Source organism: Myotis daubentonii, chromosome 9 (assembly GCF_963259705.1).
Source record: "Myotis daubentonii chromosome 9, mMyoDau2.1, whole genome shotgun sequence".
Taxonomy (NCBI): Eukaryota; Metazoa; Chordata; class Mammalia; order Chiroptera; family Vespertilionidae; genus Myotis; species Myotis daubentonii.
The window spans coordinates 58,536,913-58,551,988 of record NC_081848.1 but is presented as its reverse complement, the minus strand read 5'-3'; the positions used below and the strand labels follow the sequence as shown (position 1 = coordinate 58,551,988).

Below are 15,076 nucleotides of genomic sequence, written 5' to 3'. Positions count from 1 at the left end.
AGTTATCAAACATTATATAAAACTGATGCACACATATTTTCTCTTTCAATGCCAAAAAAATGCATTGCTGTTTCTAAACTGACTTAAGATTTTGTTTCACTTTATCTGGTAGAGGGAGTAGGAAGTTCTTTTTATATTAATTATTTAATTATGTGTGGTCTTTCTTTATTATAATTGCTTTCAGCTTGTTTTAGCTGAATGACAGGGCATCTAAGTGTGTTCAATAGTTTGAAATATTATTAGGATGCAATTAGACTCTACATGCATATTTATCAATACATTTCACAGGGATCTTAATATGAAGTATGGAGTGGATGGGACAATTTCACAACAGGCAACTTTATTTGTAGAATTTGTTCCAAAAATTAAAAATAAATAAATAAATGGAGCAGAGTCTCTATTATGTTAGTACACAAAATAAACCAACAACAACAAAAAATACATTGTTTACCATGGGATCATTTAAATGTATTTGCAAATGATCTGATTAGGGAAACGTGATTTACAACACGGGCAACTTCTTTAACAACCATGGACTGAAATGCACTGTACTGTAGGTCACCTAGACTAGTTAGCAAGAATGAGCAAAGTGTCAGGTCCAAGAGGCAACCTCAAACACCTTCCTTAGATGGAGACTTTGGTAACTGTCTGTGGTAAAAATCACACCAACTCCCATTCTTCATCATGTTGGATGGGCATTTGTCCATTTTTCTCCCACGATGATGAGTCCATTTTAAATACCTCAGTTATTATGGAGACACTCCAAATCCACCGAACAGCAGACACTTCCATTCTGTGCAGCAAGACACAAACATTAGCCAGTTGAGACACAGGGTATAAATAAATTAGCAGGATATACTTTTGTATTCAAAATAAGCATCTACATTTTGAGACAAACTCCATGAATGCTTTGGAAAAATTACTATGGAAAGAGCAGGAAGGAAGAATGTCTGAGCTCAAAGCATATTTGGGACTTTCCCCCTTGTTTCCAAATTATTCACTGGACTTATTCCAAATGAGATTGTTTGCAAAAACAATTTTCTGAAAGATAATGATTTACCATTAACAATGCTATCCAAAAGTACCTGAAGGGTTCCAGAAAGGTTGGCATATTAGGAAAAATAAACAGTCTCTCATGGTGACAATGAAAGGCAGAGTACATATTTAGGTATAAAACTGATAAAAAAAATCATTAAAATCAGTTACATGTATTAATGTAAATATACCTTTACAACCGCTGTAAGTAAATCTCAGACCTAATCTCATAGAAATAATAATCTATAAAAATAAAAGGGTAATATGCTAATTAGAGCGGACGTCTTCTGGATGACCTTCCGGATGTCCATCCTAACAAAGGTAGGCCTGGGTGAAGCTGCCCACCTGGGATCCTGGGCGCCAGTGCCTGAGGTGGCTGCAGCCCAGGAGAGGGACAAAAGTCACCTGCCCATGGTCCCCTGCAGCTGCGGCTGGCCTGAGCAAAGCTGGCCCAGGTCCCAGGTGCCTGCAGCTGGCCAGAGGGAGGGAAGCCCCGGTCCCGGGTGCCTGCAGCTGGCCAGAGGAGAGAATCCTGGGTCCCAGGTGTGGGGCTGAGTCAGAGGCAGTTAGGGGTGATCAGGCCAGCAAGGGAGCAGTTAGGGGCAATCAGGCAGGCAGTTAGGAGCCAGCAGTCCTGGATTATGAGAGACATCCCCCGAGTAGCCCTGGATTGGAGAGGGTGCAGGCCGGGCTGAGGGACTCCACCCCCGCCCCATGCACAGATTTCGTGCACTGGGCCTCTAAATAATAAATCTCCTGTCATTTTGTTTGCTGGGCCACAGGTACACATGAAACCATGGCCCTTTGGCTACATAAAGGTTGATGGGGCTGTACCTTAAGATGATATTTTCTGGAAAAAAGGGAAAAATAAATCCACATTTATAAGACCATAAAAAAAAACAAAAACAAGCTGGGAACCTTCCACTGGTGCTGAGGCAGGACTTGATAAAAGCAAATTGACTAGTATTGTTAATAGGCTTAATCATGGGAATTTTAAACAGATGTTTTGGCAGCAATTTGACACTGCCTCACCCCTCCTTCAGGTCACAGCTCTTCAAGAGCTTTGAAGGGAGGAAGGAATGAGTGTTTAATTTTAAAGACATAGGAGGATACCTCTTGGGAACTCCTCCAAAGAGAGAAAAACAATTAAATCCTGCAGCAGAGGGTCACGTCCCAGCATTAAGCACCATGATAATTAAACAAAGCAAACAACTTCACAGAGTGCTTTTTTCCTAACTGACAGTTTCATGAAAGAGCTGGTAATATTTTCCAGGATGAAACGTCTTTTTTGTTCCATTCTTCCTTTTTAATATATAGGTCAAAATAGCTTAAGTCAGCCATCATTGGGACTAGTGTCAATTGTTAAAATTCTGTAATTTAAAGGCAAGGGAGAGGACTATTCTATTCCATGTTCATTTGGAATTTGCCTGAATACACAGTGCAGCTATGACCCATTCAGACATAGACCTCTTGTGAGAGGTCTATGCTACCTCTGTTTCCACCATGGCCCTTGGCACCTGTGCATTCAGAAACCTCAGGCTTTGACCTCCTGCGAGTGTTCTCTGGCAATTGTGGGAGGCATGGTTATCCCCAGGACATCCAGTTACCTTGCACTTGCAGGTTGTGCAGGGAGATCCAGCCATTGTCCATACTGAGCCGCTAAGCCTTGAAACGCCAGAGCTATCCAGGCAAGTTTTCCTGATGTCGTAGGTGATGCTATCAGCCAGGCAGGGGTCACTGACGCAGCGAGGACAACACGCCCCTTCCAAGGTGGCTGAGTACTCACAGCTCAAAGGGGGGCATGCGAGTGGCCAGCAATCTACCTCCCCTTCCTGTAGAGAGAAAGCCAAAATGCCTCATCATTGTTCTTAGGCACAATTCTGTTGCTAACGTCCCAGAGAGGGAAAGAGGCACAATAATTCTCATCATTGTTCTCACTGAATGTTCCCACTTTAGCACCATTATGGGTACGATGTGCCTCTTCCAGGGGACTTTTGATGACCCAGAAGAGTTAGGTCCCATGTCTGGGTCAATGGCAGCCTGTAATTATTTTGTATCATGATAATTATCATCATCAGCAATACAATTCCACAGTAAGTGTTGAGCTTTCAGGTTGTGGGCTTAGCTCAGTTTTGGTCAAATAAATGCTAATCAAATAAATGAATTGATGGTAAGGTACTGGCTAGTGTATAAAGAGAAATTCCTTTCTTTGATGGTCAAAGGGAAACCCAAAGCCTTGCAATATTTCAACCATGTTATAAACTGAGTTGTTAGTATCAAATTTAAAGTTAAGGTTGGGCAAATTCAGGTGAACCCTTTCACAATGGTTTTAAAAGTGCCATGTAACTAGAGTGCTTCCTGTATTACACTTCAAATGGAGTGTTCACACGTCTCAGAATCTGGTCACTGGGGCTCCACTGGCCCATAGTAGAACCGTTCTCTAGGTAGCTGCTGCTTCTGTTATCAATGCACTCATGTCTAATTACTTGGTCAGCTTCACAAGGCTATGGCCTTTGATTAGCCTCATGATGGACCGTGCTCACCATCCAGAGTCTGGCACAGGCAAACACTTCAATGAATATTTCTTAAATCTGACCCACATTATTCTTCAGTAATTATTTGTTCAATAGCTTCAATTTTCCCCCTAAAATAGTAAACTTAGGGCTAGGGATGGAAGAGGAGACATTTCTGAAATTTTGCAAAAATTTCATGTCTAAAACTAGTACCAATTCTTCTGAATGCCTGATGATTGGCATCTTGAAAAGAAAATGGAATTTTCCAGACTGATTTGCAAGCTCGTTCTCTAGTTGTGTTGAGTTTGTTCCTGGATGCAAGTGTGAAAAAAATGGCTATGGTTTGAATTTAGCTGAGTTATACTCTTCAGTAGTAGGAATGATTAAGAAGGATGTGTTCTATTAAAATTATCTGTACATTCACCAGGAGATTTTAGACAACCCAATAGAAATTTGAAGCATAATTTCTTCAAATACTTGTTTCCATATAGTATCCATAGAGTGAATCAAATAATTAACTCTGGAACGCAGCTAATAGTTTCCATTAAATTTGACTTAGTTACGACTTAGCTCCAATGGTTATGTATGACTCCACACAGAGGAAACATCATTACTTAGATAATAAAGTATCCTAACAGTCTTTACATTCTTGGAAATCTTTGTTTATAGTATAATTTAAAACAGAAATTAAGCATTTTCTCTGGACTATCTCAAATCCGATTATACCATTATTATCCCTATATTAAAATCCAAATTAGCATTTTTTTTCTACATGAAGGTTTAGCATCTGAAACACATTTTTTCAAACTAGGAAATATGAACAATTGGAATTATTGTGTAGTAGGTACCTTCTATGTGCCAAATATTATATTTCCCCTTCACCTATTCTCTAATATTCATAACAGCCCTACAAAATAGGTAATGCTCCTCCATTTTCGTACATTGGCATTTGTAAGAATTGATTAGTGAAACGCTAACACTTGCCCACGTTAATCACCCAGAGCTAACACAAGGGAGAACCAGGGTTGGATTCTCAGCTTCATGACTCAATCCCAGACATTAAGTTCTCCCATACTGGAACTTTAATGGGTGTGTCCCAAGAAATGAAAGGTTTGGCTCTATAAGAACGATAAGTCAGCCGAACTGGTTTGGCTCAGTGGATAGAGCGTCGGCCTGCGGACTCAAGGGTCCCGGGTTCAATTCCGGTCAAGGGCATGTACCTTGGTTGCAGGCATGTCCCCACTGTGGGGCGTGCAAGAGGCAGCTGATCGATCTCTCTCATCGATGTTTCTGACTTTCTATCCCTCTCCCTTCTTCTCTGTAAAAAAATCAATAAAATATATTTTTTAAAAAAAAAGAACGATAAGTCAAGGTTTTGAAACTTTTTATCAAAAAGGGATTTTTCATGATATGGATTTGCTAAAAAGTAGCAGTTGTGAGCTAACATAACAACTTGGGTCAAATGTGTCCCATAATTATGTTTTTTTTGTTGTTGTTTTGTTTTGTTTTTTTTTTGTCTTGCACAGTGTTTTAAATAGTGGAATCTGAGTGTCTTCAGGCAGAGCACGTACTCCTTAGTTGGCGACAGAACCCACAACTCCCTGCGCAGGATTGCAAACAGCAGGAAACTAAAGCCCACGGGCCCCCTCAAGAGGAACAGGCTAACCCCCTCGGAAGGAAGCCGACATACCAGGCACCGGCACTGCTGGCAGCTGTGCGTCCAGTTGTCTCCACTTCGATAGAGCTTGTGTCCATTTTGATCTAAACATTGACTCGTGACCCTGGTGTCACACTCCGGGCAACAGAAAAGGTCCACGCTTGGATTCTGGCAATCACAAGCTGTCCGTCGGCAGAATATCTTCCCGTCCTGTTTAGAAATGAGGTTAAGGAGGTTTCATCATGAGGGCTGCAGGATGAAAATCAAACCTCAGGCTTTAGAGAGATCATAGGAAGCATTTCTTACAGTCACGGTGTGCCCCTGGCTGCCTCCTGATTTTCAAAACAGATGCACAGGTGTGTCTTTCATACACATGCCCTTTTCTTTCCCTGACCTTGCCTGCAAAGTGGAGCGAGTGAAAAGGGAGACATTTGCAACTTTAAAAAAAAGGTCAGTATATTTTTTGAAACCTTTTTCTAAGTGTTCTTTAGTAATCATATTTCTAGAAGTATCATTTCTAAGAACAGTTAGGAAAAAAAAGAGTTTCAAAAAAATAAGCAGATAAGAATGCAAATATGAGCAAGAACTCATTTGAGTTCAAAATCATGATATTGTACTTTTCCCAGTTCATAATGATACTGACTAACACTTTCAAATGCATTCATCTAATTTTATCTCTGCCTCAACTCTGGGAGGAAGTCTGACCATCCCCTTTGACAGGAGAAGCCACTGAGGCCCAGAGGGGTTAAATGTCATTCAGTATCACAGAGGTAGTGATTCTCTACGCAGCACCAGGTCTTCTGATTTCATAACAACCTGTCTTCTACAAGACAGTCTTTAAGTTATTGCCGGAGGCTATAGTCGGGTGCCACCTTAACGCAGTTAGGTCCCCAAATTATAAACACAGTTCAATTTCTGCAGTTATAGCTCTGAAATTATAAAGGTACTTTATAATGATACTTTTAAAGAACTGAGAGTCAACAGTGCTCAAATATTAAGACTGAACAATTTTCAGCATATCTCTTTTATGTCTGTTGTTCATAGTAACTTTTCACCTCATACAAGGAAGCTAAAAATGTAAGGTGAGATCTGTGGTCAACCATTTATGATTATAACGGCTTTGCTGGGTGTTTTCAAAACCATAGAGTCTCAGGGCCAAGGGTACCTTAAAGGACACATAATGAAACCTCTTACCTATCCTTTAATCCTTCCTAAGGCAAAAATATTCAAAAGTCATCAAGCCTGTGCTTGAACCTCTCCAGTCTCCAGGAACTCACTGTTATGAAAGTCATTTAAAGTATATGTCTCTGTACATGTCCGAATGATAAAAATTGGACTTTTTGTTGCCTGTAATCATTGATCCTTATTCATAGCCTTGGTAATCATAGAACTACCAACCCATCTGTTATATTTCAACTCTTCTGTTTTTAAAATAAAGCATTTATGTATCCACTGAATGATCTCATTTCTGGATTAAAGATCTCCAATGTTTTGACCAGTTCCCATAATTTTGAAATCTTTTATAGTTGCCTTCTTCAACAATTTTGAGTATTTCCAATAATATTACTAATGTACCATTACTTATTTTGTAAGTAATGTATCAAGACTTATTTTGTACCACACATCGTGCTATCTTTTCTATGCATTATCCCATTTAATCCTAATAATTAAATGTAATAATTAATCCTAATAATTATGTAGAGTAGAAATTTATATCTCCATTTCTCAAAAAAAGTAGCTCAATTAGAAAACTAAAAAAAAAAATTCTTCAGTAATGGTCTGACCAACACAGAGTGAAGTGGGATTCATGGTCCTCTTATTTTAACTGCTGTACGTTCTTACTTACTCTGGTTTGTCACAGTGCTGACTTATATTGAGCTTAATGAAGACTGAAGCCCCAGTAAGCCCTGTCCCATCCTGCGCAGTTGGTTGTTTGGAGGCAGAACGTGTAAGACTTGATGTTTACCCGTCTTGCATTTCACCTTGTTAGGTCCATCCCATCTCTGCTGCCCGCCACAATGGTTTCTCAATGTTGTCTCTGTTGTCCACCAGATTTTGTCCTTCCTCACAGCTTAGGGACACCTGTAAACTCGATGCACCTTACCTCAGGGTCTTCATTTACTTTATCAATAACAATGTTGACTAAGACAGGACTTACTCATATAAGCTTACAGTCAACTAGAGTGGGAATCTTTAAATGCTTTACACTCTTTATGGAGAATGAAAAGGAAATATGCTAGTTATATATAATATATATATATATATATATATATATATATATATATATATATATATATTATATAATAACTTAACAGGTTGAAAAATGCTTTCTCTCAAATTCTATGCACCGGATCTATTATATAATAGATCGTAAGAAACAGGGAGTGACATCAGCATCACAGCAGAATGAGACTCCATTGTTCCTTCCCTTAAATTTACAATTTGGATAACTTTAACACAAACACACCTGAGAGATCTATGCCTCAGGGCATCTAAAGATGGGTGTATTGGAACAGATGGAGGGCAGCTATGACGCCCACCATGGCTTCAGTGAGTGCAGTAGTGGGAGAGGAGTTGGCTACAGCCCTCACACTTTGGTCTGGAGTGTAAAAAGGGCAGAAGCAGTTTCCATCTCCCTTCCTGTCCTCCTCATCATATCGGAACTGGGTAAACATGGATGGGAAGCTTTAAACAAAAAGGTGGAGACAAAAGCCATAACCCAAAGAGGGTAGAGCCACTAGATCGTGAACCTGCCTCTTCTTCCCCAAAGGCCTTGGCAAAGCCAAAAACAGCTGCAAAAGAAGGTAGTTCTGGGAGCTAGCAAATCGGTTCCTCACCACCTGCCACATTCCCCCACCACAATGGTGGTGCCCCATAACTGAGTTGAGCTGGTCACAGCACACAAACCATCAAGGTGAATATGAGGCACTCTTCTTAACTAAAGGAATGCAGCTACACCAAGATCCAAGAAACACAAAAATGTGTGCTATAACAACACCCACTAAAAACAAATAAAGCACTCTCCTTACCAACCTGCTGAATTATTGAGCAAACCAGTATTTACACAAGAAAAGAGAGCACTACCTCCAAATGCACTAACAGTGAAGCAATCCATCAAATACCGTGAACAACCAAGATTATATTGGAGTAATGTAAGAAAATAAAAAGTGTCTAGAAACCAAGCTCAGAGGCATGAGCTACTGTGGTTTAAATAACAGAGAACTCAAGATTGCAGTCACAAAGAAACTCAAGGATATACGACAAATGAAGGCTTTGAGGGAAAAGAATTAGCCACCACAAAAACTCCATTACAAGATATGTTGAGAGGAGCTCTCTTACTAGAAACTAAAGACAAAATTATTGGAAACTGCAAATCTACTTCAAAATAAATTACTAAACAATTACAACATAAAGGCTAAAGTGGGAAAGAGCATTAAAAATGCTGTAACTACAGTAATTTGATAATGAATACACAACATAAAAAGGGATAATTTGTGACAAAATCATCAAAGGGGTGGAGGAAAAGGACTGAGCAGGTACAGGTGAATGAAGATACACAGCAATTAGAAGTAAAAGGATTATTGTATGTATGAGACATTTTACATAAACATAATGGTAACAAAACAAAATTCCAGAGCTAAGGCACAATATGCACAGAAAAAATGAGAGAAAAACCATCAAATTACAATAGAAGACAGAATCACTAGAGAGAGAAAAACAGAGCAACCAGAAAACAAAACAAAAGATAAAATAGCTGTAGTAAGTCCTCATATATCAACAATTATCATAAATGTAAATGAACTAAGTTCATCAATCAAAAGGCACAGAACTAAGTTCATCTATCAAGAGGCACAGAGTAACAAGATAGATTAAAAAAACAAGACCTAATTATGTCACCAACAGGACACTCAGCTCCAAAGACAAGCATAGGTTCAACAAAGTGAAGTCATGGAAGATACTTTAAGCAAATAGCCTCCAGAGAAAAGTGGGTGTGGGGGTACTTAGACAAAGTAGATTTCAAGATACAAACAAAAAGTAACAAGAGACAAATATAGGCAGTTTATAATGATTAAGATGACAATTCATCTTGATGACATAACATCAATATATTTGCACTCAACTTGGGAGTATCACAATATATTTAAAAAATTACTAAATAGAGAAAGTGAAAAAAAAAAACAAAACAATTATAGTAGAGGACCTGAATATCCCAATGACAGCAATGGATAGATAACCTAAAAGACAATCATTAAAGAAATATTGATCTTACATGACATATTAGACCAAATTGACTTAATCGATACTTTCATTGTTGATGTTAATCCTCATCTGAGAATATTTTTTCCACTGATTTTTCTTTGGAAATGGTGGGAGGGAAGGGAAAGCTAGAGACATAGACTGGTGGCCTCTGTTTAGATCAGGAACAAGACAAGATGCCCACTCTTTCCACTGTTATTTATCATAGTGCTGGAAGTCCTAGCTAGAACAATCAGGCCACAGAAAGAAAGAAAAGGCATCCAAATTGGAAATGAAGAAGTAAAACTGTCACTTTTTGCAGAAGATGCAATTATAAATATAGAATATTAAAAACTATTAGAATCCAATAAGTAGCTAATATGCAAAATATATAAAGAATGCATACATTTCAACAATAAAATAAAACAACCTGATTAAAAAATAATTGTTTTATTTTCTTGTTGAGATGTATGAGTTCTTTATTATATATTTTCATTAACCAATGTCACTCGACTAAATTTAAATTTTAAAAAAAGGAAAAAAATTAAAAAAATGAGCGTAGAACCTGAAGAGACAATTTTCTGAGGAGGACATACAGATGGCCAACAAATATATGAAAAGATGCTCCACCTAACTAATTATAAGGGAAATGAAAATCAAAACCATAATGAGATATCACCTGTCAGAATGGCTATCTATATATATAAAAGCCTAAGTGACCAGATGACCAGCCAGTAGCTAGGACACGAGCTGACCACCAGGGGGAAGATGCTCAATGCAGGAGCTGCCCCCTGGTGGTCAGTGTGCTCCCACAGTGGGAGTGCTACTCAGCTGACAGACGGGCACCAGATGGCTGGCAAGCGCCGCTGCACACCCGAGCAGCGGTGGAAGGTGCTGGGATGAGCAGGAGCAGTGCAGCACCCAGGCTGGGCTCAAGCTCCACCCAGCTCCCTCCAACATTGACACAGACAACGGGCTGGAGCCATCGAGGTGGTGGGTAAGGCAGGGCTGCAGCGGCACGGAGGTCCACTGATCCTTGAGGCCAGGCCAAGGGACCCCTAGTTATCAATAAGACAAGGAATGAGTATTGGTGAGGATGTGGAGAAAAGGGAATCCTTGCACACTGCTGGTGGAAATGTAAATTGGTGTAGCAACTATGGAAAACAGTATGGAGGTTCCTCAAAAAATTAAGTATATTGCTACCATATTAACCAGCAAGCTCTCTTCTTGACATCTACCTGAACAATTGGAAAACATTTATTTGTTGTATATATATACTCCTATGTTCATTTCAGGTTTATTAACAATAGCCATGATATGGAAACAATTTCAGTGTCCTTTGAGGGATGAATGAAGAAAAAAAATGGTACATATATTCAATAAAATACTACTTAGAAGAAAGAAGAAATATTGCATGTGCAACAAAATAGATGGATCTTAGAGTATCATGGTAAGTGAAATAAGTCATATGGAAAAGAGCAAGAGCCATATTATTTCAGTCATATATGGTATATATAACAAAAAGCCACAAAGGAACAAACAAACAAACTTCATAGATACAGACAGCAGAATGTTGGTTACCTGAGAAGAGGGTAGGGGAAGGACAAAGAGGGTAAAGGGAGTTAAATACATGGTGACAGGAGACCAGACCTCAGTTGGTGAGCACACAATAGAATATATAGATGATATGTTATAAAGTTATAAGCCTGAAATTTATGTAATGTTATTAATCAATGTTACTCTAATAAATTAAAATAAAAATGTCAAGAAATCATAATGTTCCAAAATATTACAGGATGAAAGATTTATACGTAAGTGGTAGAAAGATCATTCCATGATGTGACCACTCTCTGAGCACAGCTGGACCTGCCACCTGGATCTGGGACAGAATAGAGATTGTTTCCCTTAAATCCCCTCAAAGACAGCCTGATTGACCCCTCCCTGTGGGAAACTGTTTATTGCCTTCACTATCTGATAAGGTAGACAGAGAACCCCCTGAAGGCTGGGTGCCTTTGAAGCCCTAGCAAAGGTCGGAGATAGGCGCCACCTCTGTTTGTCCAGACAGTGGTAGCTGAAACTACTCCCCCATTTATTATTATGTAAATCCTTGTGCTGATGGGCTAGTCTGCCTATTGCAGGGGGTCATCTGCCTAAGGGCTATGCTATGGGTGCATCCCAGAATCAATAAAAGCTTGGTGAGGCCTGAGCACGGGTGGAAGTCCTTCCCCTTGAGTTGGACTTGCCCTCCTGGTCCCCCAATATTTCCAAATTATCTCTTATCTTTTCATATTCATTTGTGTGCGGCTCTGCTTCCAGTTCCTGAACCCTGACCCACGCAGGACGTGGGAAGGAAACACTCAACATCTCCCTGTGCCCCACAGGGTGCTGGTTCCTGCAACAGTCTTTTGCCTTACCCAGGGAAAGCATGGAAGGTGTTTTTCCTCTTATCTGGGGTGAGTCACACACCAGTATCCCATCCATGCCCTGTCCTCTTAGAACATTCTGCAGTGGTGCAGCTGATACCTATGTCATCTTGTCACCAAGCAAGATGAAATTCTTATATATATTCTCTTAAGAAACTTATAATGTAATGCTGGAGTTGACAGCCCCTTTCTGGTCTCTTGGCCCCTGGGAAATTTCACATAATAACATATATATATATATATATATATATATATATATATATATATATATATGCACATGCCTATATACACACATATTCATGTATGTGTGTTTGTGGAAAGAGAGCAAGAGACTCTAGTTAAGCAATGAGTTCAATCAGAATTCAGCTAGTCTGAACAAAGAAGTGTCTAGAATAGATCCTAGGAATCTTCCAATAGAGTAATAGCTTATAGCTCATATACCATTATTTTTAGCTCACTAATATATTTCGCTCATGTACCCATTGTCTAAATTACTCCCTAAAGGTTTACTTTAATCAACAGAAGCTAAGAAAAGCAATAATAGCTATGACATGATAGGATGTGGTCAGCTCAGTGGGCACAATATTACTTCCCCTCAAATACAGAGGGACTAGGCTTCAGGACCCTGCATGGCTATATCCATGAGTACCAGGAACACAGAAATAGATTCTTTTAGAAGTAGCTGCTATACAATAGGCAATGAGACCCAACCAGAGTGTCAGGATTCTCCCAATGTGCAGACTAAAAGGATGAATAAGAATAAGCGAATAGCCTCCAGCTTAGTGTAAAATAAAGCAATTTCACATCTCATCAATTATGTGAAAATGCCAAATGGGCCCCTCTTGGTCTCTAACATGCTCAGAACAATGGCTATGTTCACTTTGGCTTTAAATTACAGGGTAACTGTCAAGAAAATCATTTTTAATAATGAAAATGTCACAGGTGACTTCATTAATTCAATGAGAAAGCCATTATAAAACCGCAGCTCACAGAGCACAATTGCACTAGAATCCAAATTTGGCAAGAGAATGGTTCCAACTGAGGGTGAGTAATTCTTCTTGCCATGATCCCTGGGGTCATTCTCAGAGCTTGACCTTTACCCCAGCTGGAGTGGCCAGAACAATCCCCACTTAAATGCCAAAGATGTATTTTCCAATCCTTCTACCATAGGATCTAAATGCGTGTGTGCAGTTTTATACCAAAAGTTCAGCTATAAACAACTAATAAGTATTTTAATATTTAAAATTGCTTCTGAATTTTAAAAAGCTGGAACACACACTTCCCTAGCAAATAAAAAACTAATTTATTCTTACTCTGTATCAGAAAATTACAGATTTTATTATGTAAATTACACATTTTATTACTGAATAGTCCACACATTGATACACTTACTCCAGATTGCATAATTATTACTAGTTTTCTTTCTGCCACAGTTTCAGAACTTTTAAATCAAGACAAGAAGGTGGACTTAGGTAAAATTATTTATGTAAATTGAATAATAATATAAAGCAGGGTTTGGCAAACTTGCCACCCAGAGTCCAAATTTGGACAGTCACCTGATTCGATAATAAAGTTTTATTGGAACATAGCTTCCCTTATTCATTTACATACTGACTGTAGCTGCTTTCACACAACAATGTCAGAATTGAATATTTGAGACCGAAACCTTACAGTAAGCAAAGCTTATCTGGCCCTTCACAGAAAAAGTGATTTGACCCTTAATATAAAGTATACAATTAGGCATGGTACTATCAACATATCTGTTCTACCTCCTCAGATATAAATTTATTAAACTGTGATATCAAAATGATTTATAAAATATTAATTATTCCTTCAGGTTACTCCCACAAACTAATCTGTTAGTCCTCTTTAATTAGCTCATAGGGTTGAAAACCTTTAGCCATCATTTAATCCAACTGTCTCACTCTAATGAAGAGGAAACCAGGCCCAGAGAGAGGAAATGACTGTCCCATGTAATAACAAAACAGGAACTAGATCCCAATCTGGAATTTTATAATAATGATTTTATATCATAAGGAGGTGAGAGGGTAGGAAAAAATGATTTCAGACAAACTGAGATAAGAAGGGTTCTTGGGGCTTGGTTCTCAAAGTGCAGTCCTCTGACCAGCACCATTAGAATCTCCCAGGAACTAGTCAGAAAAGCAAACTGTGCCCCAACCCAGACCTACTGAATCACAGTGTCTGAGAGTAAGTCAGTGACCAATGTTTCACCAGCCCTCCAGGCCATTCTGGTAAGGGAAAGTTTGAGAATCACTGATGGAGAACCAAATTGTCCAATCAATTAGGGAATTAGCATGGTGTAATCATCAAGCTCCTGCGATGAAAAGAAAGGATTTGAAACAGCACAGTAGGAAGATGGAGTTGGGGGAATAGACATGGAGACCCTGTTTCCTGATGAAACTACAGTTTTAAGGGCAGAACTAAAATAGGCAATATGTTCATCTTTCAAAGAAAATAAAATAATCTTAGAGCTCATACAGCCAACTTCTACCATCAAGAACACCCTAGCCAGGAAGGTATGGACAATGCTGCATGTTAGGCTTAGAGAACAAAGAAAAGCATTTTTCTTTTAATGAGTAGGATGCAGGATTCCAGAAAGCTAACCTCTACCATGGCCCCAGGCACAATCTGACTCATCCCTGTGCTTTACTCTATGAGTGTGGAGAATGGAAGGACTATATTACTCCTTGCAGACAGGGTTATTCTCTCCTTGCCTGAGGAAGTGAAGGAGCCCTACCATGGCCATCTTCTTCAGTTGCAGGGCAAAGACTTATATGAGGGCAGGTGAAATGGCCAGCATTCTAGACAATCTTGTGTCAAAGGTCTTCCTCACTTTGCTTCCCCCCTTCTGTGTTGCCACAGCAATTTGGCCCTGACTTTATTATGATGTGATGGGTGAATGGTTATTTATGGTATGCATTTACCTACCTACCCATCTCTGTAATTCACAGAAAAACTCAAGACCTGGTATTGCTCAGGTCTTCAGTATTATATTGTTTTGGGATGGGTGCTATTCACTTCTCTTTTTAATTAAAAAACACTGTACAAAGCACAGAAATGAAATCTGGTCTTAGTATATTGTTCTCTTTCTCCCACTGGATTTTCCAGTTACTAATGATAGCAGTGGGGAAAGGTGTAGGTGTGAGAGTAAATGTAGGTACTAGAATACCTAACATTTATCGAGTGCATGC

The 15,076-nt window shown here is 39.1% G+C and overlaps 1 protein-coding gene across 2 annotated transcripts in view; it reads right to left on the bottom strand.

Moving 5' to 3' along the window:
- Positions 1–219: 219 nt before the first annotated feature.
- The window catches only part of NELL1 (neural EGFL like 1), a 705,206-nt gene continuing 690,349 nt past the window's right edge, over positions 220–15,076 (bottom strand). Inside the window, exons 18-20 of one of the 2 annotated variants that reach the window (XM_059709145.1) lie at positions 5,239–5,415; positions 2,643–2,867; positions 220–793 (exon numbers count right to left, since the gene is read on the bottom strand). In XM_059709145.1, coding sequence (XP_059565128.1) covers positions 743–793; positions 2,643–2,867; positions 5,239–5,415 — 453 coding nt within the window. In that variant the 3' untranslated portion in view covers positions 220–742. The remainder of the gene's footprint in view (positions 794–2,642; positions 2,868–5,238; positions 5,416–15,076) is intronic. The other variant, XM_059709146.1, reaches the window with a different exon arrangement.